Source organism: Idiotropiscis lumnitzeri, chromosome 19, assembly GCF_059441095.1.
Source record: "Idiotropiscis lumnitzeri isolate Australia: NSW breed Sydney's pygmy pipehorse chromosome 19, RoL_Ilum_1.0, whole genome shotgun sequence".
In the NCBI taxonomy this organism is placed as follows: domain Eukaryota; kingdom Metazoa; phylum Chordata; class Actinopteri; order Syngnathiformes; family Syngnathidae; genus Idiotropiscis; species Idiotropiscis lumnitzeri.
This window is the reverse complement of record NC_142409.1, coordinates 5,068,238-5,095,273: the sequence shown is the minus strand read 5'-3', so window position 1 is coordinate 5,095,273 and position 27,036 is coordinate 5,068,238. Positions and strand designations below refer to the sequence as shown.

Sequence of the window (27,036 nt, the reverse complement as noted above, 5' to 3'; positions counted from 1 at the left end):
ATTATCTTGGAGCCAATTTGCGTTTAAAAAAAACACAAGTTTATGTGCATTTATTCGTCTAAATGTTTTATTCTGATTAATATTACATTTGTCGAGTAGGAGTTAAGCAGCAAAATCCACCCATTTTTAACTATATCGGGGGCGGCCATTTTGTCACTTGTGCCGACTGAAAATGACATCACAGTTGCTCAGGGCTCAGATAACGACCAATCATGGTTTGCATGATTGGTCATTATCTGATCGCTGAGCAACTGTGTTTTTCATTTTCAGTCAACAGAAGTGACAAAATGGCCGCCACCTGACATGGGTAAAAACAGGTGCATTTTGCTGCCTAACTCATATTCCGAAAACGCAATATTAATCAGAATGTCGTGTTTCCACCAGAAGGCCTGCATTGAACATATTTTTGCAAAGAACATTTTGGGGTCGACTTCCCCTTTAAGTAACTTACCTAGCCTTACCTTCAGCCATCATAACATTTGTTGTAATCAAATGCAAAAGCTGTACAACATTTTTTACATGTATAGCACGTTTTGAGGGCAGCATGGTGGACTCGGGTGCAACCAGTCTTTCACTCAAAGTCAGCTGGGACAGACAGCGGCTCATCCACCACACTAATGAGGACTAGGACTATAAAAAAAAAAAAAAGATTGGATAGGATAGTCCATTTGCCTTGACACTTAGCCCGTTTCACACTGCCTTCCCAGCAAATTCGGCAAATCATGCTTTTATCCATCTCACCCTTTCAAACAGAAATTGCAGAAGCAGGACATTTGTCTGCCATTGCAAGAGATGTGTACATTTTACAATAAAGTTGAATTTGTGCTTGTAGTTTGCTGCAGTATGGAGCTGTACCACATCATGCTCAGAGGAGTTTCAATATCACGTCAAGATAGTAATTGAGGTCATCAACACTTTTTGAAACACTACAATAGCAGCAAGTCAATGTTGAAAATTGCACATTTTAAGCTTTCCATCACACCTGCAATCTTCCAATTACATGATACCCACTCCTCCATTCCACTACCTACGCTATTACAAATGCAGGGAAAATGCTGTATGTTAAGAATGAAGGCTGCTCATTTTCGTCACAATTGTAGCCTTGGTCTAATAACACGCTTCACAACTTCTTTGATAATAGCCCTGAAAGCCATAACTGAGAGGGACTGAGAGGATGTAATAGGCAGCTGCGAAAATCAATTAATGAGTTTATTTCAATTAAAATAAATCCAATAGTAGTGTCGTCCTCATGCTTTATTATAAATTTTTCATCCAACTAAAAGATTTTGGACTATTGTGTGCTTCTAATGTCATGGAAACAGTTTTCAAACATGGTCCCAGTGAACAAAAAGCAAGTTCTGTCGATGCTTTTATGATTTTGGTGTGAAAGAACTTCCTTTTACAAAACCATTCAAACATCTATTGGGAAAAACTAGAATGGCGATTGCGAGCTCGGCGCCGTCACAGTTTTGACGTCAGTAATGTCCGACCTTACAAAAGCTATTCTTGCCAACAAGTCCCACAGCCACGCTCCGAAATCTTGCATTGCAAACTATTTGAGTGGCAGGTCAAGCCTCACGTGATTCCAGTCGACCAATTTGATGCATAAATGTATCCATTTGGAGGATCAAGCATCAAGAAAGCACCTGTTCTATTAGTTATTCACTAAATCCCGCCTAAGCTGTCGAGCTTTCACTCGCAGTGCTGCGTCTTCTAATGATAAGACAATGCATGCAGACAGCTGGCAGCAGGGAGTCCTCCATGAACTTTCCTCTGCTCATAATAATGCAATTTTGCAATTCAGCTCCTCACTCGCTCACGATTTTGCTCAGTCCGCAATCTCACCCTCATTCTGACCGACTCCTGTAGCAGGCTGTGCCTCGTTGTAGTTGTTTACGTCCCGTCCTTGGTTTCTATTCATCTCGCTGTGCCCACTGTCTCAGTTGGTGTCTGTTCATCACTCACAGCTTGTTAGCAATCACAACTCAGGATAAGGGCTGACAAGATGCACTTGCCCAATCATGAATCATGTCTGAAAAGTGCTCACTCTGTGTAGTCGCAGCGTTTGAGTGACACACACCTCAGGATGTGTTTATGATACGTAACTTTCTGCCTTGAGGTTTCATCTCTCGATGTAGAGGAAATATTGTCGCCACAGCAGGTTGCTACACCTTTTTTGAATTTTTCCATCTAGTTAACTAAAATGAATGACATGACTAAATTAGCTCAGTCTGTGTGTCATTCTCTGTTTAATTCGCACCTTACTGCTTGTCTGACTTGCACTGATTGGTCGGCTTTCCTGGCAGCGCTCATCGCTATCCTCGAATGCTCTTTCCTGTCAATCAATTTAGCAGCATGACTGCACACTTGTCACTTGGTTAAGTATTAAATAACCAAGTAAAGACTCTGTCCTGTATTACTGTCTCTACTTTTAGGGTAAAAAATTTTAAGGACAGAAATTTTACAGTAAGGTTAAAAATCTATACTGGAAGTTTTTTTTTTTTTTTTTTTAAGTAATTGAGAAAATAATAAAAGCAGCAACACTGTATTCCAACGCATTATTCTCAGTCGTTAGTAACATCGCATGTAATGGATTACATTTTGTAAGTAACTTGCCCAACACCAATTATTAACGTAATAATTGCATTTGTTTTCTTTTTACGTGAAAAGCTGTAAATGTTTTATTGCTAGATATCAAATAATTTCAAGTGTTGCCATCATTTCATCTTTTTCTAACTGATTGTGGTGCCATTGTCTTATGGAACCCGATCAATGTTTTTGATTGATTAAAATCTTCATTTCCAACATGAGAGTAAATTAAAAAAAATAATGATAGCAATCAATAATGCATCTAACATCATTAACACGAGTAGGAAGAAGTCAATATTTATTCAATCCAACCCCCTAATCTCTATTATTTATGCACTAAATCAATTTATGTGTCATTTTTATACCCACATTTTTCCCCATTCTTAATATTCCACTGATGCATACACATTGTCACAATACACTGAATTTGATTGTGTCGTCTTTTTTTGTAAAATGCATGAAGTGATCTTTTAAGAAATATTTATTAAGACAGACACATACATAATGACAAGTTATTCCAAAAAATTGTACTCGCATAATGATAAAAGTGACCACTTTGCTTTCAAAGCCCAAAAATGTAATTCCGCTAAAAGCTGTGCTGCTGTGTGCTTCACGTGTGTGGCCACGGACAGTCTATCCAGTTTTCGAGCGGAATTTGAATTGACTAGGTCACAGTAAGAAGAGAAAAGCCAGCGCACATTAATATGCAATAGCGTCTTTAAATGGGACCAGACGCTCTCAACCCTTCTCCTCCATTTAAGCTCCTTCCTAATGCTGACAATCTGTATAGGAAGTTATTCATATGTGCGTACGTGCACACGTTCGGTATGCCGGCCCAACCTAATGAGAAAGTGCTGCCTTTGCAAAGATAGGAAGAGCAGTCCGAAAAGCAAAAATCGAAGATTATACAATCCCATACTTCATGAAATCAATATTTCTGAGTTCGATGTTAATTTCTGCAGTGACACACCACTGAGGATTCATAGCAAGTAATGCCCACATTGGATAAATATATCCGAAAAAAAATGATGTGTTGAGCCAAAAGGATGATAAGCAGACCTAAAAAAAAAACAACACATTTTTAAACTCCTGTGGCATTCTCAATGCCAGCCAAGTTTCCCACTGATTAGTTCCATCTATCACTGGCAGGTGATCTTAGCGGCGATGTCAACCTGAGGCTAACACTTATTTCATGAATAAGGAATTTTTTATATCAACGGCACCGCAAGAGGTCACTTGAAAATTAAGTGGCTGAAATTGGAGCAAGCTGCCGTTTTCACCTTAAGTTTTTATCTTCCTACCCCCACCCGGCCCTTTCCGCCGTGCCATATATGCAAATCACATTGACATCCGACTCACACATCGATCAAACTGGCATTCTGCTCTGTGCGCTCTCGCTTCTTGAGGACCGTGCTCGGCATGTGCTTTAATTGGATTTTGTGTCTGTATTTAACGTGGCTTAGAAACTTGTGAACTGCCACAGTATGTGTGTGTTCACACGTTGCGTTGAGGATGGTGAGAGCATAATGACAAATTCATTCATCGCTGGCCTCTGCTTAAAGTCATCCCTGCCGACCAATCTGGATGTCTTTGGGCAAATGTAGCAGGTGTGTCGGGTTTGTGGGTCAGTCATTCTTTTGCTTTTTCCTCGTGCTTCCTGCTGACATGATTTCCCCCCTTGATGTTTGCTAACAGGATTTTATTTTATTTTTTTATGTCTGATGATACTTTTCTTTCTCTCTGCAGGAGGCTGAGTGGCACTGTGATGAGTTTACCAAGGGAGCCTGCTTCAGCAGAGGAAAATCTGAGGTATGTTATGCAGGGATGGAGTGAAGTCCAAGCTTTTGAAGTATCTCAAAAAACGTATTAAAAACTATTCATTTATCACTTCTAGTTCATGTAAGATGGACAAAAAATGTTGTTCGTAAGCAAACATTCTTGCATTGTGTCATCTTTCAGTGTTTATGCAGACATGGTCACACCATCATTACGTGGACCAGAGCAGCAAGGATTACCCTCTGTCGACTTCCGTGTCAAAAAAAAAAAAAAACATTGCCGCGTTCGTTTCTATTTTAAATGTTAGCATTAGCATACAGGAATAACAGAAACGCATATACTGATGTCACAGACATGCGCAGTAAAGACGGATTGTTCCAAAATTTGGGGATAAGTGTGAGAATCTCACAATACGATAAATATCACAATATTGTGGAGAGGTTTGCGATATTAAAACGCCTAATACTTACACACCCACATTGTCAATATGTCGAGGAACTGAAACGTACTACGTTCCCCGTATTCTGTCAATTAGCGTAGGTATTGTATGTTAAACATTGGTGGCCAAAACACGCCTAATTCAAATTATAATAAACTAACCACCAGAGGGTGCTGGAATTCCCCAAATTAAAAACGTGTGTTTTTTAGCAGATTGGCTGCTATCAATATCGTGAGATGGCCACGACAATATCGTGGAATTTTTCATATGATATCACAATGTTGCCGATATCGTTATATCTTTAATGAGCAGATCTGCACCAATGCTTGAATATTTGTCACTAGTTAAGTCACTGAATGAAACAACTCCGGTCTCATATCTTACGAGCTAAAAGAAAGAAATGTTTCAGAATTTTTTCTGGCTCAGAGGGAACAAAATGTGTTGTGATCCTACTGGCGGATGATATTTGACCGAGCTAAGTATGTGAACATTTTAAATAGGATTTTCCAGCTTCCGAGTCAGTGTGTGAATTCAGATGCAAACTTTGGATTTAATATTTGTAGGACATTTATCAAAATGTTTTCAATTCTGCTGGTATCGAATGAACGCAGATACATACGACCACAGACAAAGACACGACCTCATCCGCTTGTAGAGGTAGTTATAAGTTCACCCAATATATCAGGTCACCTCTTTGGATGGTGCGGTGCGGTTTCACACCACTGTCAACCGCAATAGCAAACATTGTTAAAGTGACAGCATCAAACAATCTTAGAAATAATTGTCCAACATCATTTGTGACAATATAAGCACCATTCCGTACTTCAAAACAAAATAAACAATTGCCTCAAAACATAACTCATCGTTACTCCTATACATTTCTCGTAGCAAAGTCACTCGTAATATTACTTAATAAACTGGCAATCTTTATATTGCTTTTTTTTTCTAAAAATGTGACAATTCTCTTTGGTTAAGAAGAAAGATGGCGGAAGGGTGATGAGTCTGTAAAAGACATTGGGGCAAACGTCTGTCATTTTGCATCTCCTCCTTCAGGTACATCTCTTACGGAGATTGGTGGTAATGGTGGGAAAGGATTTAGTGGATCTCCCTGCTCTGCCGGCTTTTTATTAGAGTGCTTTGTCCACCGGGATAATTGATCATACGTATCGTGCGCACGGTATTGGCATTGATTGGGGTTCGCGTCATCTTCTTTGGTCTTTCTCCTTACATACCTGCAGTATTTTTCCGGGATCCCGCAAGCCTTGAGTTCGTTTAGTCTCTCCTCCTTCAGTTCGTCCAGCCATCGAGTCTTCTCCTCAATCTGCTCCCTCGCTTTGCTGACCTCATAGAGCCTCTCTCTGCGCTTGATGTGCGCCGCCTGCTCACGTTCCCTCACCTGCTCCTTAATGCTCTCTAAATGCGCGTAAGCGTCCTCCATCCGCTTCTTCTCCTTCTCCTCATCTTTGCGAATCGCCTCCTGCGTATACTTGAGCACCCGGTCGAACTCGGCCTTCTCTCTGGAAACCTCGACCGACTCGCAGCGCTTTTTCCACACGAGCTGCTTGCCACGCTCGGTCTGGATTTGACTATTCAAAATCCATCTGTCAAGCCTTTTGATTTGATTGTCCTTTTCTGTGGCGGCTTTTTCCCTCATTTGGTGATAGCGGTCGTAGGCCAGCCTTCTGGACTGCAACTCGCTCTCCGCCTCATGCTTCATCGCAAAAAGGTCCTTCTCAATGATCTGACGCTTTCTTTCCTCAGAAGCCTTTATGTCCTCTTTCTTTTTTATTGCCGCCTTTCTCAAGACCGCCAGCTCTTTTTCAATGATTTTTGGGCCTTTGGCTCTTGCGAGGATCCGCTGATGCTCGGCGTGTGAAAGACTGATTGTTTGTACATGGAGCTCATCACGTGGGACTCTGACATTGTATATGAAGCCTTGATTGCAGATAACAATTGTCTTTTTTGGATGCATTCGTATCAAAGGCACCCTACGACTGGTGTCCATCCCAAAGAGACCTCCATCAACCTGCGAGATCGGGTCCTTCATGCAGTAGCGACTCTGTCTCCCTAAAGATGACACGACACTCATGATTCTGTTATTTTTGTCCAAAAATAGAAATTCGATCTTGTTTCAAAATTACAAATGCATTCCTGACACATCTATTCTGACAAATAAAATGTCCACACAAAGACCAACATGTAACACAACTTTAAATTAGAGGTGATAGACGACATCGCAAATTGAGAACAACAATCAACATCACGATGAAGTCACAGTTGGCTTTGTATCTGAGAGGTCATAATATGACATCGCTTCCACAAGATCTGTAGGTCTTGCAGGTAATTTCCAAACATTAAACTAAATATTTTTGGTGACAATTTTTGTAACTTAACTCACTTATTGCCATTGACGGCTAAAGAGGTCAAATATCCTTTTTTTTTTTTTTACTCGGCTGGTAGTGAATGAGTTAATGCCCACCGATTTCACCGAAGCAACAATGCATCGAGAACTTCACATGGCCAGATGGGAGGACTTTTCTTCAGTATTGTGCGAGGGAAAAAAAAAAATCGCTAACAAACTGGCCGATAACAACTGACTGGAAAACAGCTTTCTACGAGTTTGGTTAATCAAACTACATGCCACCAACATAACGAAACCAAATATCCCAGAAAATGGACTGCCCGTGGGGAGGGAACAAAAGCACCGACTCATCTTCATCAATATTCGGTGTCACAATTATTCCATGCTGTTCGCATTTTCTTTTAATCCATGAAATATTCAGCTAATAATACTGCTGTTTGCTCCAACATTGCTCAAATCATACCCTGTTATATCAAAACGTATTTGTGATTGTGATCAGGTATTTAGGCAAAAAGAAGATAGAGCAAAGACACTGGGATGATTGTTTTAGCAGGTTTTAAAGATAGAGCAAAGACACTGGGATGATTGTTTTAGCAGGTTTTAGTACCACAGATACTTGCATAAAGTTAGGCAGTTTGACAACAAAAATGAACAGAAAAGTCAAGTGCTGTTATGTGATTGTACAAATGCCTTGTTTACGACATTGATCAGATGCACAGGTAAATATCTGTACAATACCTAGCACCAGCATGGGAAAAAAACAGGGATGGGCATCTTTCTAAAATTTCATTGACCGTTCTATTGTGGCGAACATTTACAGTGAATAATTGTTTTCATGATATTTCTCGTGGCGTGGGTTGGATAAAGCACAATAATGGTGTCTGAGGGGTTTCCATTTCTGGATGTTCCATGTCCCATTGATAGTTGAAAGCTGAATCTACACACATTTTCAATATCAATGAATGAATACGAAGTTAATAGCCCATCCCCACAACCAACAAAACTTTTCCTGCCAAAAATAGACAGGAGAAGAGAAAAAAAAATGAATGACGATAATACTGTACTTTTGTTCTTTGGTCTTGTAATGAAGGACTGTTGTCCAGGTCTGATAACTGTCATTATGACAGCCATTGTTTGCAAAATTGCACGCATCCGTCAATGTCGGAACCATGTTTGCATGTGCCGCGTCCACAAACTGTTACTTGGTGCGACTGTGTGCAGCAGGCGGTGCACTTCACCCTCGGAAGTTGTATCCATTAGACTCCGGGTTGGTCGAAGATCATTGTGCATGGTACTGGAAATTCTTGGCTTTTGTTCCGTCGTCTGCGGTCTTCCTCTTGGCATAATTGCAATATTTGTCCGGAATCCCAGAAGCTCGGAGGTCACTCAGCCTCTCCTCCTTGAGCTCCTCGATGCACTTATGTTGGAGCTGAACCTCGTCAGACATGTGTTTGGCCATGTTTAGCCCCTCTCGACTTCTGGTGGCCGCCGCATGATCCTTTTCTCTCATCTGCTCTGTTAGTGCCGCTAAATGGAGGCGCCCCTCCTCCTTGCGTCTCCTCTCCCTCTCCTCATGCTTGTTGAGCACCTCCTGATGACACTTGAGCACTCGGTCAAACTCTGCCTTCTCTTTGGAAACCTCGACCGCCTCACAGTGCTTTTTCCACTCGAGTTGGGTGTCCAGCTCGGCCTGGATTTTACAGCGCTGAATACAGGTGTCCAGTTTTTTAATCTGATTGTCGTTCTCCATTTTAGTTTTGCACCGCATGTGCCGATAACGTTCAAAGCTCTGCTTCTTGCACTGCATGTCCGTTTCTACCTCCTGCTTAACCGAGCGCCGGTCCTTCTCGATCATCTGCCGTTTCCTTTCTTCTGCAGCTTTAATGTCATCGGTATTCTTTTGAGACGTCTTTTCCACAGCCTCTTTCTCCCTCGCCAAGAAACTCGGGTCCCTGGCTCTCGCGAGGATTCTGTCGTACTCGGAAGCCGAAAGACTTATTGGTTCTTCAAGTGCTTCCTCGCGTGGTACTCGGACATTGTAAAGGTGTCCTTGGTTACAGATCACAATTTTTTTCTGTGGCTCGTTTTGACGCGAAGGAACAGTAGATTTCTTATCTGGATTGGAAGGTTTCTTTTTGTTGCTCATCCCAAATAGACCTCCATCCAGTACCTGCTTTTTCTCCTTGACATTGAGGAGCTGGAACCCACACACACAAACCCGATTGTGACATGGGTTGCAGAGGGACAGCGCAAAAAAGAAACAATACAGTCAACCATATTGGAAGATGTAGCCAAACATTATCCTTTGATACTTTTCAGAATGTGATGAGAACACAAGTTGAAAACTCACATGGATAGCATGAAAGTAATTGTTTGACCCTTCTTTTAACTTTAGGTGACATCATAGAGTTGTCATTGTGACATCATGCGCTGGCTCTGATCAGCAACTGCATAAAGAAAATAAGGAATAGACTAATATAGGAAATGGTGCAATAAACCTGAAATCTAGGATTGTGCTTATTTTTTTTTTTTTCAGTAGATGACAACTTTGTAGAGAATCAGCTACAATAATGTGAGGCAACCAAGGTAGACAAGTCTTATTATCTTTGTAAGTGCAGCAATTTCTTTTTAAGGGTATCTTATTTCAGACTCCGCAACTGTTTACCCAACCAGCTGTTTGGGTTTCGAACTATATTAAACTTTAAGGTAAACCAAGCAACTTTGATATACGCGCGTGTGTTTCAACCTGTAGTTAACTTGACATGCGGGATGGCTTCGCTCTTTAACAAGCCGACAGAGGCTATCCTGTAAGGGGTAGTTTTCTTGAATTACAGTCCAACCCTAGCTCAGTCCTTGAAAATAAAATCGTTTTCCTCACTTCCCCTGTGAGAAAAGACTCATGTGGTTTACACTAAGAATAGCAATAAACAGGTTCCTTCTCCTGCTGCTGACAAGCCTTTTGTGGTTTATCTGGCAGAAAATACCACCGGTAAGCAATTGTAAAGATATAGCGCCTGTGCTTTTGAGTACATTTAAAAGTGATTTTAATGCATCAATCTGTTTTTATTATCATTTTTGATTCATTTCAACTAAAATAAAAGACTGTAATTGAGTTGACAGGACCTGATTGCTTTGTCTTCTATAACAAAACCATAACAGCCCGTGTATTACAATTCAGTCATGGAACATTAGTTGGAATGTTTTCGTAAATAAGACTGCATGCCTGGGAAAAAATTAACTATGACATTATTTAATATTGGACCAAGCTGTTTGGAAGAATTACACAAACAACGCGCATAGCCGAATGCTTTCGAGTAGCATAGCCATAGCCATAAAACTGCAGTAGAAGTGGCCACTGCTGACATGAGCATGCATAAACAAAACATCCATCTGTCGTATTTAGCGGCAGGAAATGAAAAACTTTGAGAGTCAACCTCCATCTTGACCCAAAGAAATAGAATAAGATTCCTCCTCAATATCCGACCCGTTGTGGGCTGGAGAATGATAAGATTGGCGTGGACTTTTACCTTGACCATCTAAATTGGCTCGGATATGAGCATCTTGTACAAGGTTTGATATTTCCACTCAGGCCACTTCAACAACCTTATTCAAACCACAACGCTGTGAGAAATAATGATTCTGGGGGCAAAAAAAATAAAAACAATCGCCGCACCGTACCTACCACCGTTGTTCCATTTGTCGCGGGCTTGTTGATGGAGATCTCGAGCAAAACTCCGCTGAAATTCTGACGGCAAAGTTCACCTCGGCAATCAATCATTCGCCAAATCAATCACGCTGTCACCTACTTTATTTCTCGTGAGGCTCTCGCTAAGTGGTTTGCTGCAAGCACGCGACAAAGTCCGAACGAAAGAGTGAGTCAAGTAGGTGGTCGAAAGCTGAGAAGACACATGATTGAGTGAAGTATATAAAAGTACACTTATTTCACTTTCTGACCAGTCAAGACAATTTTCTAAACTAATCTCAAGTGGTCCTCTCCTCCCTTTACCGTGTTTTGTCAGTAAGCGACCTAACACGGATGTGCTTCCTGTTGACTTGAGCACCATTAGACTTGATCGTATCATGTCAAGCCCGAGCACGTTTCAGAGTGGCCCTCCCACGGTTACAGGTGGTTTGTCTCATTTGCCAGCACAAAGTGTCATTTCGTCCCTGCACCTAATACTGCTGCTCATCAATAAGCAGATACTGGGTCGGCTTCCAGCTGCTAACTTCCATCATTCTCTGCATGGTGTCTTTCCACAGGAGGAGTGCCAGAACTACATCAGGGTGCTGCTTGTCAATGGAAACAGGCTGTTTACCTGCGGGACCAATGCCTTCACCCCCATCTGCACCAACCGAACGGTAGAAGCAACAACATAACCTACCGTATAAGTAGCAGGCCAGCTTTTCAAATGTGCTATTTTGTCAAAAGTCTCCATGTTGCAGTGTCACACTTTCAATGAGTTAATGTGATGACAGTTCTCACAGTGGTAAACGTTCAAATGTCATAACATTATTATTACAGTATTTCATCAACTGTCATTTGAACCCACTGAGGACACAGTGGACATTGAACTACACAAACCCCTGACGGTTGTACACAGAGGGAATGTTATTGCATTACAACCCAAAAATAGATTTTTTTTTTTTTTTCAAGAAACTTTTAGCATCCTGTGAAGCAACATTATGAAAATCCAGTCCGTGCTTCTCGGGAAACTAGACAACTATGCTGAATTTTTTGGACTATAAAACACACTAGATTATAAAGTATAGTCTCAATGGACTGATATATTTTTTGCAAATTTCCATATATAGGGTGCACTGGGTTATAAGGCGCGTTAGTGCACAATAAGGGAAAAAAACAGTATAGCAAATAAGTCACAAACTTCAGAACACTTTCATTCAGCATACATACATAAGGCTCATAAGGCTCACTGTCAATTTTTGAGAAGATTTAAGGATTTTAAGTTTGCCTTATAGTCCCCAAAATACAGTAGGTTTTCCAACATTATGTCTATTGTGGACATTGTAGTTCCCGCTGAACCTTACTGTCCGTCCATTATCACGGATTTCTTCTAGGGGTACACAATCAAATCGAACCAAGACAGCTGTGAGTGTCCAAAAACTTTCTGGATCTGTTTAGAAAGTCTTGCGGGGTCTGGCCCTAAAGTTGCTGAACCTTTGAAGATATATTGTCCAATCATGAAATCTAGGCAATGATTCCCATGATACTGGTCATTGAAAGGCTTTAAAAATTATATCCTGACTAATCTCAGTAATGTGTATGGTTAGTTTTCCTGTCAGATTGTGTCACTTTAAATTCTCAGTAGCCTCAAACATCAAGCCCATTCTGTTAAAAAAAAAACTTTATAATGGGCTTTTAGAGACGCTTCAATGTCCTTGTTGCACAGCTGCTGGTTGCACTACAGACTGCTTTTATATTCACTTCCTCTCGGATGCACAGCTGATCTATCATTGCTCTTCCTTTAAATGGCCCAAAACTGACTTGTTCCGGCCCGCAGGAGGAGTCCAGTCAATAGCAGGCTTTCATCTCAAGGCAGCCGAGCATACAGAAACGCCTCTGTTTTGTTGTGGTCTGGGTGGAGCAGACGTGGACGGAGCAAACGCAAATCCGCTCTGATCCAAATCGGAAATTGGCTCCAGAACTCGCCTTTTCGCGGCCCGTCATGCGGGCAAACTCATTACATCTTTAGTAAAAATGTATGAGGCCAGAAAGGAAATTGAGCTGTGAATGGGTCAAGGCGCAAAGTTGAGCCAACATTGGAGGACTTGTGCCACCGGTACTGAGTCATACGTGCGGAACTTTTGAGTGATGGGAAAGTAATTGCATCTAGAATCACTCCTCCGCTTCAAGGCAAACTTAAATGAACTTCCCTCAAGCTAATCCTTTTGTATTATGTTTACATGAAAATTATTAAATAATACGTCGTGGAGCTGTGCCGTGTATAGGTTGTCAAAGTTACGTCAGGATGGAGCTGGAAATTACTTTTACATTGGAATGAAAAAGCCTCCCAAAGATGTGTGAGTGATGTTTTAAACCGACAAACAGCTGCACGGCATCAAAACCCAAACGGAAAACACTGAAGCTAAGACCTTTTAAGGAGCCTTGGAATTAGCTGGCATCGTATCACATATTTTCTTATACCATTGAACTTGGCAGCTATATTTGTGTGGTTTATGCTGCTAATTAGTCCAAAGCTGCCCTGTGATTATGTTTCTTCCATTTCAAGCTTTGTACTCATATCTTTTGTGTGCGCTATGTAAACCAAACATAATGTGATGATTTGTTTTTTGTCTGCCCCATTTGCATACTGGCAGCAGAAAACAAAACATTACCAGAGCTCATTGGTTTGTATTTTAATGTTGCCCTTTGATATGCTGTCCTTTATTTTCTTGCCAGCTTTCTGCAATGATCCATTATTTAGAAATAAGAAATGCATCTCATTTGCAAGCACATTGCCTCTTATTTTGTTTCAGTTCCCAAAAGAGCTTTGTGTTAAAAAGCCAAATCATTTTGTTTTTGCTTTGTTTTAGGAATATCTGTCCTGCCCGATGACCATTTGTCTACCATTTTCCACTTGCTCACCTGCCTTATTTTTTTTTTTTCCCCAGCTCACCAATCTGACCGAGATCCACGATCAGATAAGTGGAATGGCTCGATGTCCTTACAATCCTCTCCACAACTCCACCGCACTCATCACATCCAGCGGCGAGCTTTACGCAGCCACGGCGATGGACTTCTCCGGGCGCGACCCCGCCATCTACCGCAGCCTGGGCGGACTGCCACCTCTACGTACTGCCCAGTACAACTCCAAGTGGCTTAATGGTATGCAGGTGTAGCTAACGGAATGAAAATATTTGAGGTTATATCTGAGTAAAGTGCCATTTAAATAGGCCTTACAGTTTGGACGCTATTAAAATGTGACGTGCGTTTGAGTGATGGATTCAGCAGGCTATAAACAATACCGCAAAGCGTACGTTTTCGTAAATGGTATTTTTATCTTTTCATGGGACAACAGTTAGTGTAAAGCTTATGTAACAATGTTGACTTACTAAAAAAATAACAGCACATAGTCAGTGGTGCCTAAACAGCTGGTAGCAAATGTGAGTACACAGGCTAAGTGGAAATGTCCAAATTAGGCCCAATTAGCCGTTTTCCCTCCCTGGTGTCATGTGACTCGTTAGCATTACAAGGTCTCGGTAATGGATGGGAGCAGGTGTGTTAAATTTGGTGTTCTCCTCACTCTCTTGTCAATAAAGCATCTCATGGGAAAGAACTCTCTGTGGCGCAGTTTGTCAGTGACCGCGCGAAATATCGACACTCTTGGCACAAGTTGGACATTTTCATTTTGGGCTGTAGCTAATCACTTGTTGGCAGGCGTTTCCAGTATTAATGACTGTTGAAATAGTTTGAAGGGACTGTAAATGATGAATTCACAGCAACCTAATCATTTCTTTAATACTGTCCCATGAAAAGATGGATTAAAATATTGGGCAAGTATACATTATTGTCATCATTTTACATGACTGGTTGGATAAATTATGGCCATCTACAATCCTGGATTTTTAATCTAAAATAGGATGTTTAAAATGGTGGTTTTAGTTTGGGGCGAATTAAGGATATCATAGCATGAGAAGTGTTTTCAAAGAATAATAATGTGGGAAGTGATTTTAGTTTTTATTTGATTTATTTTCATTCATTTTAACCACATTTTTTAGTTATTTATTAACATGTTTTCATATCCACCACATCCAGGAGCACCAAGCTTTAATTGCTCAGTTTTTCCATGAAGGTAAAAATGCACTTTTAAAACATGGCACCTCTGTGCATATTTGAGAGTTTAAGACAGCTCAGGCAGTCTGGCTAAGCGCAGGAGAAATTTATTTAGTCAAGAAGTCTCTCCAGCAGACGTTTTGTTACATTCAACATTTAAACTAAATTGGAAAAATAAATTACAAGTCACCCTGCGCTACGACGTGACAACCCCTGGGAAAATGGGTGCTTAATAACTAATTTTACGCTGTGTAGATATTTTTTTCTCTCCTGCTCCTCCCTTTAAAGGTGCCGAGGATAAGAAGGTTGAAGTGAGAAGGGAGGGGCTGCTACACTTCCATTTAAAGATGAATTAAATCACTGCCAAGGAGAATAAAGTGTGCGGTTAGGATCTAATAATGTCATACATAAAAGATGAACGCGGTTGCTAGGGCGGTGTCGCTGGGGTTACGCGTTTCTGACAGGGTGAGAACTATTAGGTTTCACCTCTTTTGGCAATTTCTCATCTCAACCTTTAAGGATGAAAAATGAGTTTTCCTACTGGAATGCAAAGACATTAATAACATTGCCTGTAGTTATTAATCCCGATCACCTGCTGTTGTGGTGTCATACGAGCCCATACACACCGACTGAATCTGTTTAACACAAACAATTTTCTCTTCCCCGTCAACAGAACCAAACTTTGTGTCATCCTACGATATCGGCAACTTTACGTATTTCTTCTTTCGGGAGTATGCGGTGGAGCACGACTGCGGTCGCACCGTCTTCTCTCGTGCTGGCCGCGTCTGTAAGAATGACATCGGCGGACGCTTCCTCCTGGAAGATACGTGGACGACCTTCATGAAAGCGCGACTCAACTGTTCCCGGCCGGGAGAAATCCCCTTTAACTACAACGAGCTGCAGGGCACCTTCTACCTGCCGGAGCTGGAGCTACTCTACGGCATTTTTACGACCAATGTGTGAGTTTTTGACACAGGACAACTCAATGTGCTTCGCACTAAAGCGCATCGCTGAAAAGCAAAAAATAAAAAAATAAAAAAATATATATATATATATACATATATATATATATATATATATATAATTTTGCAATTAAACAAATAAAACAAGAAAAATAAACAATGGCACTGATCGAGAATAGAGAAAGGCAATGCCCAATTAAAATTTTTGTTTAAATTATTTTTTAAGTTTTGTTCTAGAATGTTATAGCATAATACTAGATTTTAAATTTGCAAAAATAAATAAATAAATCAATTTAAAAAAATTAAAAGCCCTCCAAATATTGTTTTTGTTTGATTTGTAGGTTTATTCCGTTCATTCCGATAAAGGCTAATCCAAAATCAATTCAGGCGATGAGCAGTCAGGCCATCAGTGTTTTTACAATTATGTGATGTCATAGCTACATGTGTGCTGACACATTTTACAAAGAGATGTTAATCTTAAATAATCCTAAAAAAACAGAGCAGAGGCTATGTTTGGTTTGTGTTTCGTATGGGAGGTGCATAAAAATCAAGGGATTCATTTATTTTATATTGCGATACTTGGGTCATTTTATCCTACACGCACACACTTCCTAAAAGCTGACTAATCTTTGCTCAATGGCTCCCAGTTGATTGAAACAAAGTCGTTTCCAAGGTATTGGAAACATTCCGCCTGCAGGTACTGACTTTAATAAACAGCCACGTCAGCTTCTAATTCACGTGGGCCAAGTCTTGAGTGGAGAATGAAAACTACCCTCAATCTTTTCTTCCACTGTAGCGGAACGACATTTGGACATGCTGAAAGTGACAGCTGGAAAAGTCGAAGCTGTATTTCACAGTGGAGATGTGCGCAGTTAATCAGACAAGCCAAACACTTTAATTGTGTCCTGTTCTTGAATTTACGAGCCGCTACCGGTCGTCATTTACGACAGAGTTGACCTTACGGGTGCGTTTCATGTGTATTACGGGCTCACAGCAATGCTAAATACAGTTTATAGCCGAGCTAGTCTCGTGTGCGCTAACACTTATTTGTATCTCTCGTCCATCATCCCCTCTGTCCGCCTCTGTCCCGCTTTCTTTCCCGTGTTCTTTCCACTTCCTGACTTTCAGAAACAGCATCGCTGCATCTGCTGTGTGTGCCTTCAATCTGAGTGCCATATCACAGGTCTTCAACGGACCCTTCAAGTACCAGGAAAACTCCCGATCAGCCTGGTTGCCCTACCCCAACCCCAACCCTGACTTTCAGGTAAAAAAAAAAAGAAATATTGGTCCCAATCAGCTCCTCCCTCTAGTCATACTGGATGCCTGCTTTTCAAATAAACTCAGTGGTGCGTTTTACATTGTGAGAGATTTATTAAAAAAATGTCTCCTCGAACCTTCTGGACTTCTATTAACCATCCTTGCTCTACACAAGCAGCCCTGAGGCACTTTATCCTCACAAGCAGAGGGGAAGGGGGATGTTTTATTAGCGCAAGTGGCTCTTACGGTTAGAGTTTTACAGATAATCCTCACCGCTCTCCATGAGGGATTGAAATCCCTCCGAGACCTAGCTGCCAATCGGTGAGACGCCGGCTTCCCTGCCACACATGAACACGCACGCTCTGTGCAAGCAGAAGCACTCAAGGTGATGATGTTATACAAGAAAAACTCGGCAAACACTCAGTGACATGGAAAGCCACTCAGCGCTGTCACACTTTCTCATGTCTGCAAACAAGCTATTTGAATGAAAGTCATTTCCCTTCTCGGGACTCAATTTTCCTTCTGCTCAAGATTCGCAACATTCCCCTTTCTCAGCATACAGGCCGAGCACCCCAGAGAGGTGCTTTTTAAAAAATTCTCTTGTATCACCATCTCCGTCTCACTTTAAAATTGTCCACAATAGCTGATGCTCAGCAGTGGGCCGACGCACACTTTATCTCAGTTTCGGTGACATCTTCATCAATTTGTCAATGCTGCCGGAATAGATTTATGAGCGCGGAATTTATGGGGAGACCATTTTATGGCTTCATCCCTTCGTACACATGAGCGGACTTACACTTCATTAAAAACAAGCTAGTTTGCAAGAAAATATCAGGATATAGACTGCTGCCAAACGGAGATAATTAAATCATGTGCTGTGTAAATCATGCACGTTGATTTTAAGATTTATTTTGACATGTTTGTTATTGTATTACCGTCTGTGCTTAGATGGGCTTTGTATTTTTTTTTTGCCAAATCTGAATGAATATTAATATTTTGTATTTTTCAAATGGACAGTTAATGTACTGCTTTCGTCAAGATGACTCCAAATGGCCGTCCTGCTCACCCATTCCTAATATTTTACATCCTAAATAGAGCACTCCACAATATTTTTACTTTTGTCTGAGGTATTAGTCTCATTGCAACTTTAGGTTTGGTAAAAAAAAAAAAAAAAAAGGTCCGCTCCCACATCATCATACTCGATGAGTCATGTCCAAAAAAAAGGAACTGACAAACAAATATAGAGTGCTTTATTAGAGCCTATACGTTGCATCTTCCCAGTTCCCACCGTTGATTGAAATATTTCACCATCTGCTTGCAAAGCGAGCCCGTATGTTGTGAGCATTTTTTTTTTTTAAAACATGCAATTCCAATGCAATCTTAGCACCGGACAGAACGTGAGATAGACACACTGGCAACACATTCAGCCAAATGATGCTTCTGTCCCTCACCTCGACTGGACCGAGCGGGCAAACACACGCATCCATCTGCGTATCGGCTCAAAGCTGTCACGCGTGTGCCTTGTCACGGTGGCAGATATGTAATCATACAGCTCCCCGTGTGCACAAGGCCAATCTCACCGAGCTCTAACCACTATAGGGAGATGCTATAATATGATATATGCTCATAGTGTATCTCATTCTGCTAGGAGAAAAACAATAAGAGCAGGCTTGCTGCTGTCCCTCACGGACGCACATTTGCCGTCTGCTGAAGTGGTGAGGGCGATGATCCATTGCCCATCTCTGGAAAAGCCTCCATGATGCTCATCTGTCAGTCCGTGGAACGTCGCGAATTGATCCGTATAAAGTGGCCGCGCTGTTGCTACCGCAGCTAGTCGCTTAGAACGAATGCTCACACAATGTCCGGGCTCATTTAACTAATTTGTTCAAGTATGGTTCACCTGAGGCAAATCACAATTCATTATGGGACTCCCGATTCAAGGGGAATTCCAAAAATATAACCACAATATTTGCTATTCTCCACAAATACTGTACATGTTCATGAGCTGCAATACAAAACCCTTATGAAGCTTGTGTAGAGGTCAAAGAATTACCAACAGCTCTTGGTAAAATGATGGGCCGGTTTACACCTCTACAAATTAGAATACCAAAATATTGTCACTGACAAATATTTTGTCCTGTCAGTTTACACATTTAAATGAATGTAGCTCTCACAGCGCCAACCAAAGATCAGTGCTAATGTGGAACGAGACAAGGAGATGAAGGCAAGTCGTGTCTCTTCACTGTCCGCAACAAAACGGTTCGCGCGGTAAACAGCTAGCTACACCCTTTCGACCCTTTCATATATGATTCCTTTTACAGAGAAACATGGAAATATAAAAAAAATACATGTACACAAAGCTTGCCTTGCCGCAGTCAATTGGACATTTTGCGATTTGTCCCTCTCCGCAGTGCGGCACCATCGACTCGGGCTCCTACGTGAACCTGACAGAGAGGAACTTGCAAAATGCCCAGAAGTTCTTGTTGATGCACGAGGTGGTCCAACCCGTGGTTACCCTGCCCTACTTCATGGAGGATAACGTCCGCTTCAGCCATGTGGCCGTGGATGTGGTGCAGGGCAAAGACATGCTCTTTCATATCATCTATTTAGCCACTGGTAAGTTGAGCACGCCGCATACAACAAAACTGAGGTTTTCAATGGTGCTAGGAAAGCTTGTTTGAAAGGTTTCACCACATACACTTTTTGATGCACCCATGGGGGAACTCCCACACTTTTCCAAATAAAAGGGCTGAACAAACCGCTGCACACTACAAAAGACAAAGCACTGTGAAAGTCAATCTAAACACAAACTCTTTGAGGCGCAATTTAGGTACGGTATTGCAATAAACTATAAGAGTGGACTGTGTTTAATTATGTCATAAAGCACTTATTTGATATAAAATAGTCCTGCATGCATAAAGCTTGTTCCATTTCCTGCAATGTATCACATGAACCATGAAAGCAATGTGTTCAATAATAGTGGGGTGGGGAAAGAAATCAAGTCATAAGTGATTATAACGACATATCGCGCACATTCTCGGTCTTATTGTGTGTTGCCACTCGCAATCAGCATCCAGTTTGATCCCACCCGTGCGACAATAGGCTATGACAGCCTGAGTGAAACGTGGAAAGCGTTATCAGTGGGACACCAGATACTCACTAGGCATCTGCTTTCTGTTCTGTAATCATTTGTTACACACCGTAGCATGGGAGAGGGGATAATACGTAGCAAACTCAACATTCGTTATGTCATGGGGAGTGTTGAACACTGAAGTGTTTGTTTTAACAAGGCACAGACAGACTTTTGCCGTGCATTTGTGGGATGCGGTGATGGATGTGGGGATATTCCCCAGCTGCTCTTATTCCAAAGTCTGGCCACTCATGAAAATACTTGAAACATCGCCGAGCTTGTTGTCGTGCGCACTATTTGTTATATGACCTACCATCCTGCTATCTCATTCTGTTATCAATTCCTGATTCGGTGTGGACAGGCTTCTGTGCTGTTCCGAGACTCACCCCGACAATTCGCAAACTCACCACCTCATTACTTTTTTGCTTGGCCCAAGGGACTGCATGTGTTAGATGATCATTTTTGAGCGCTCTATAAGGGCACAAAAAAAAAAACCTAATTGTATTTCTGGGGGCCCAAGTTCACCTAAATGAAAAATTTTATAATACATGAATGCTGTTGGATACTTGGTGTGGGATGTATTTGGAAATGCCATTTCTCTTGGACCCATTTATCACGACTACTTATCAATGGCAGTGAATGAATTAAGCACATTAAATATTTGTAGGCGTCAGCCTTGACTGTTTTCAGAGAATATTGGGGAGAAATAATTATTTTTAACATCCTTTGCACCACAGCGTAATCAAGGACAACCTTTAGTCCCTTCAGAGGATCGGGCCATTGTAGCACTGCTCTAAATGAATAGCACTTGCAATTACCTTTTTTTTTTTTTTTTTGTCGTTATTATCCCTTCATATTTCATGAAATAAAAGTGGCACAAATATTGAAACACCTTATTTCTTGATTAAGTGTGTAATTTACTTTCAATCCTGAGTTTTGTTTTTGTGCTTTATGCTTGCTATGTTATGCTTGATTAATTTATCGATTCATTCATTTCTCAGTGGAGCCCGGTGAGACAGAATTTAGGATGAAATTGCTCATTATCGTTCAAAATAGTAGAACGTCCAGGCTCGCTGATATCGAAAGAGTCCACATCAGCTTGATGCTGGACGGCCTCAGAAGTGCTCTAATAAATGTGCAACGCACAGTACGTTTATAAGGTACGTGGGAATTATAATAACGAGAAATGCTTTTTCTTCTAGATTACGGCACTATCAGAAAAGTGCTCTCCCCTCTGAATCAGTCCACGGGCAGCTGCCTATTGGAAGAGATTGAGCTGTTCCCAGCCAGGAAGAGGCAGCCCATCCGGAGCCTGCTGATCCTGCACAGCCGAAGCGAGCTGTATGTGGGAGTACGAGACCAGGTCATCAAGATCCCCCTGAAGAGGTGCAGCTACCACAAGGGCAGAGAGTGAGTACATCAGCAAACAAACAACATTTGTCTCAATGGATTGCATCCAAAGCAAATGTGCACACCTCTAAAGGTTCATTTTCTGTGGGAGGCGCTTATCTGCCAGAGCCAGATCAGTGTTGGCCAGGGGCATTAGCTAAGACTTGGAGAAAAAAAAACAAAAAAAACATTAGCTTTTACACCGAAAACAAGAGATGCCCACGACTGCCCACGTCCTCTCATGGTTTTCCTCCTAAATTGTCACGCACACTGCTGCAGCTGTGTGTGGTTCTCGGTCATATTAAGTTTCTCTGTTAGACAGGCCGTCCGTCAAGTGTAAAACCTGAGACAGAAGAACGGGCGTAAAAACTCCACTCAAGGGTGGGAGCCTATCCATCATCGCAAAGGCTAAGAATCACAACAGCATTCCTTGTCGAGCACACGATAACCTGTTTTTTTGGTTTTTTTTTTTACGGCAATCAGAGGTAACACGTTGTGTCATAGACGTGTCTTTGTGATATGTGCGACAACCCTGATGCCGCTTTGTCATCTGTTTTGTTGTCATGGGGAAAAGCCAGTTGACGTGCTGTGCAGTCTGATTCCCTGGCGGGTGCTAACTCGTTCTGCCATTTTCAACCCTTCATCCAAAATGATGTTTCTGAAAATGTAAAAAATGTTCCTTCCTAATTGCTAAATCCTCTTTCTCGTATTTGGTTTCTCGCTTTTCATGGCCCCATTTTTAACAGGGAAGTCAAGCCCCAAAAAATTGTTTAAAATACGTTCGATTGTGGCTCAGCTTGTGAACGTCACATGACCAAACTCGGTGAGCCATGATTGGTCGTTACCTGAGCCCTGAACAGCTGATGACATTTTCAGTCGGCAGCAAAGTGATCAAAGGTCCATCCATAAGAACTCCCGTGAAATAGACATGAATCCAAGCGCTTGTTTAAGGATTACTTATGTAGAGCACCAAGTAATAGACACTCTCTGAATCAATCAAATTTCTTTTACAGATAAGTGTGTTAAGCTGTAAAGCAGGGGTGTTCAATCCTGTTCAAGGTCCGCCGCGGTCCTGCCCGTTTTCCATCTCTCCCTGCTGCAAGACACCTGATTCAAATAGTCACAATGGAGAGTTTCTGCACTGATAATTTTAATCAGATGTGTTGCAGCAGGGAGAGATGGAATTCGCACAGGACAGCAACCCTTGATGAACAGGACTGAAGACTTCCTTCTTTCCCCTGCTCTTTCTGTACCCTTGCATTTTGTGACAGGTGAATGAAAACGGTAGTTATATTCCATTTTCTTTTTTCGTTGCCAGTGCATGCGTGGGGGCTAGAGACCCTTACTGCGGTTGGGACCTCCTCCTGAAGAAATGCACCACGCTCGAAGAAAGTGCCAGAATGAGCCAATGGGAGCAGAGCATTACAAAGTGCCCTGTGAGTAGCCATCAATATTTTTTACTGCTGCTTTGCTGTTACATAAATCTTACATTCACATGCATGTGAGCTCTCGTTGCTCTGCATTCACTCAAGTCATCCCAAAAATCAGCCCGAATAAGATATCCTCTCCAAAGAAAAGCATCCCGGGAACCAACACGCAAAGTTTACGGGAGCGCCGTGTCTCCCAGGCACGCTTCCTCAATCATTCACCTCTGGCTGCTTCTCCGTTTCTTCAAACTTCACCATTCGGGGAGCTATAACTGCTCGATATTTTCAGCACAGCGCTGCTTTTTGAGAAATAGTCCTCCTGTCAACGGATGAGGCTACTCCGTGCCGTTTCCCATGTTCCCAGTCAGGTTGTCAGTCTCCCAAACATGTCCCGAGGCAAGAATACATACAGCATGCGCACATTCTGACACCATTGTCATGGCAGACGGTCTTCAGTGTAATCAACAGAAGCTGCTGCACCGACTTGAGCAGTTGTACAACAGCCGGTTGGCCCCGCGATACGCTGCCTCGCGACCTCCCATGCATCGAAAATGAAGATTTTGCATAAAACCTGTGGCACTTTTCTTTTTTTTTTATCCCTCAACACCAAAATAATTCAATTCAATGAGTTTTCTGTGTATTTTGTTGAAATAAATGATCATTATTCATGTACAGATGCCGGTAATGATAAAGCTGACTTAATATGCATACATACAGGTTTGTGCATGCATAAATAGATAAATCTGCAAGTCGGATTAATACGTTGCCTTTATGTACAAGTTTGGTTTGGCATACTGCGAGGAAATTTGTCACATGAGCAAAAAAATGCGTAGCTTACATTTGCAGGCTGATTTAAAATGATGGTTCTAATTACGGACACAGGGTGCACTGGCGGTGCATTTGCGACAAGAGACTTTATCCACTTTTTAACTATCAAGAATGTGCTATGTCCATCATCTGCAGCAGTTCAGGAATAATATCTAATTACATCATAAAACTTTTATAAATTAATTAAATACAAATAAAAGGGTAAGGTGCGGGATGTTCGTTTTAGATTTATACATTGCACAGATACAGACGAATCTATCATCCACTACTTGTACTTTCACATGTGTATTATACTCCCTTGTATAAGTGTGCGACACAATTATTTAATTTTAAGCTATGTCACTTTCTATTAAATGGCCAAGCATGAGAGCCACATGAAGGCTTATATAACAGCGGAGCAATTTTTTTCTATAGGCTCCGCACGGTGCACACACCCACCTCCCCACACACACACACGCATAAACATGTTTCTGCAGTATAATTTCCACCAAGGGAAAAGCTGGTGAAAAGCTTCAGGAGCATCAGTAAAAATCCATATTTTAAATCTTTTACCCTTTAAAATATGGATTTTTTATTTTTTTACGAGAGCCGCGTGTCAACATGGCTCATATTGGCTTTCCTGCAAAGCACATAGTAATTTAGAGTTTGTCTAATAAAACAACCTTCCAGATTCATTCAGTTTTGTGTCTCCTTTCCATTATGCTGGCCACTTTTACTTTCTCATTGCTGCGCTTCCAAGTGTGTCCATTCCAACATCATCTTCTGAGACCATTTTCATATTCCGCACACCCTCTTGGTTATTGCATATGTGCCTCCCAACGCCTGACTAATTCGAGATGCCATAGATGGTTTGTGCTTATTTTTTTGCATCTATTTGAAGGGAAAATATATTTCAAGTTGCACACTCACCACCCTCTGCCTGTGTTTTTCTGTCCAAGCAACACACTCCCAAGGCCAGTTTCTAGGACAAGCTTGTTTCTTTTTCATGCTTTTATTTCATCCTTTTTCAATGCTTACAGGTCCGTAATGTGACGGTTGATGGAGGTTTTGGTGCTTGGTCGAGTTGGTCCACTTGTAGCCACAGTGACGGTGGCAGCGCCGGGTCCTGCCTGTGCCGGACACGTGCATGTGATAGCCCCATCCCTCAGTGTGGTGGTCAGAGGTGTCACGGGATCAGCGTTGAGGTCGCCAACTGCTCCAGGTCGGTTTCAGCTGATTGACTGAAATATGTTGATTTGTGTGATGTGATTTCGACAAGATAAGAAAAAAATGCAAAACTAGAAACTGTTATGTGTTTTCGAACTGACCAAAATCATCAACAACTTTTCTTTGTGTGTCTCCATAGAAACGGAGCCTGGACTCCGTGGACTTCTTGGTCTCTCTGCAGCACCAGCTGCGGTATTGGCTTTCAAGTTCGTCAGCGCTCCTGCAGCAACCCGACCCCTCGTCATGGCGGGCGAGTGTGTGTGGGTCAGAACCGCGAAGAGAGGTACGCCAAATGTCGACTCGCATTTGTTGGGAATTTATTTCAAAATTTGAAAAAAATTGGTCATAACCCCCCCACATTATAATATGACTAAAACGGATGACGATTATGGAATATCATCTCTAAATCCTCGAAATCCATCTTCGCCTTGTCCCTCCTGGTGGAGGAGTTCTTAAGATGTGCTCTTCTGCTCCATCAGTAGCCTTGAGCAAAACACTGACAGACAACATTTTGCGAACTCATGACCTAACAAACACTGCAGGAGGCCAAGGGAATTTTCTGCCGCCCTCCTCAGCTTTTTTTTTGTTTTTGTTTTTTTTTTGCTTTAAGCCTCAATGGCTTTTGTTCTCATCTGTAACTTGCACAAATTGCAAAGCATCATTAATTTTTTTACTTTTTTCATGCCCTGAGAGGCAAACAGGATTGCCCTAAATTTGTCTTGAGTTTTCATAGTCGCCGTCGCTTTTAAAGGAATCCAAGCAACCATGGGGATTTTCAATCCGTCAGGTTAACGCCCACATTGTTGAACTTTCATTAGTTCTTACCTTGGCCTACATTGGCAGCTTCAGTGACTCATTAGTTGCATTGTACAAATAAAATGGCTTCAAATGGCGAAACAAACACCACTTGTTTTATTTATTTTTATCAAAGTGCCATTTGAAGTTCTTAATCCGCTGAAGCTGTTTTTTAGTGGTGCAAAAGCCGTGTTTTGAGTGCAACTCATTCCCCCCGCGTGTGTGTGCGGATGTGACTTATTGTAAACCTGCTAATCCACGTGGCATGCACAAGATTGTGATCCGGTTTCTCCTTCACAATTCTTCTCTTCCCACTCCCAAGTCTCACCATTCTGTCCCACTTCAAGCGCACAGATTAGTAAACATGAAAAAGACCGCTCCAAGGATTATTTTCTCCAATAATTATATTCAAGAACATAGCTTTTGATTTTCCAGCGTATTTGGGAATTGGACAATAGAAAAGATTTAAGCAATGGAGTGTTAGTTCAGCACTTACACTTTTCTCAAAAGGCAGTCAAGCCAAATCACAACAAAACAGTAATTAAAGCGGTTTTATAGCATTGGAAAAGTTGTAAATTATACGCCAATGTTATTGTAAAATAAGTGTCATTATCCTCTCTGGGAAAGTCTTGCAAGTATGCTTTTTGATCTGTCAGTTGATCCTCTGTATGTTGTGGTGTTTTTTACATTGAAATATTTTAAGCACGTTGATGGAATCAAAGGGAAATAGAATGTCTTCAATTCAAGTCTTCAAGTTGTGCCATACTCAAGCCACTTGATAATCAATGCGCTAGTTTTATTCAAGTTAATATGGCGTTATGGACATTTTTGCCTTATATGAAGTCTATTTCAGTTTAGTGGAAAGGCACGCTGAGCGGAGGAGGCGTCTTTTGTGCCTTCACATTTAATTATCTGCAACTCAGAGGACAACGTCATGCTCATTTTTTTTTTTTTTTTTTGAAGTCAAGGACTTTTATTCATGGACAAATTGATTCTGCGCAAATCACTTTCTCATTCAGGTTATTGCTGTTAAAAAATTTACTTAATTATTATTATAATTATTGCTATGGGCATATTCTCCTGC

General features: G+C 41.4%; 3 protein-coding genes across 5 annotated transcripts in view; 1 reads left to right on the top strand and 2 right to left on the bottom strand.

Moving 5' to 3' along the window:
* The window catches only part of sema5a (sema domain, seven thrombospondin repeats (type 1 and type 1-like), transmembrane domain (TM) and short cytoplasmic domain, (semaphorin) 5A), a 97,379-nt gene that overhangs the window by 42,925 nt on the left and 27,418 nt on the right, over positions 1-27,036 (top strand). For all 3 annotated transcript variants that reach the window (XR_015839948.1, XR_015839947.1, XM_088283388.1), the window contains exons 5-14: positions 4,336-4,398; positions 11,427-11,525; positions 13,797-14,010; positions 15,632-15,917; positions 17,049-17,184; positions 19,589-19,793; positions 21,510-21,717; positions 23,015-23,132; positions 24,971-25,152; positions 25,297-25,440. Coding sequence is in view for 1 of the 3 variants with exons in the window: in XM_088283388.1 (XP_088139514.1) it covers positions 4,336-4,398; positions 11,427-11,525; positions 13,797-14,010; positions 15,632-15,917; positions 17,049-17,184; positions 19,589-19,793; positions 21,510-21,717; positions 23,015-23,132; positions 24,971-25,152; positions 25,297-25,440 (1,655 nt within the window). In the remaining 2 variants the exon portion in view is untranslated. The remainder of the gene's footprint in view (positions 1-4,335; positions 4,399-11,426; positions 11,526-13,796; positions 14,011-15,631; positions 15,918-17,048; positions 17,185-19,588; positions 19,794-21,509; positions 21,718-23,014; positions 23,133-24,970; positions 25,153-25,296; positions 25,441-27,036) is intronic.
* LOC148318224 (uncharacterized) lies at positions 5,835-6,893 on the bottom strand. The gene has a single exon (XM_088283531.1). It carries the CDS (start codon positions 6,891-6,893, stop codon positions 5,835-5,837), a length of 1,059 nt encoding a protein of 352 aa, XP_088139657.1.
* Positions 8,446-9,420, bottom strand: LOC148318223 (uncharacterized; the record flags this gene model as incomplete). Its single annotated transcript, XM_088283530.1, has 1 exon — positions 8,446-9,420. A coding segment is annotated over one exon (975 nt), but the record flags the coding sequence as incomplete, so codon positions are not given.

What these genes read in the sequence shown, in the direction of transcription:
- LOC148318224 (XM_088283531.1), bottom strand. Translation starts at nt 6,893, where the DNA reads ATGAGTGTCGTGTCATCTTTAGGGAGACAGAGTCGCTACTGCATGAAG.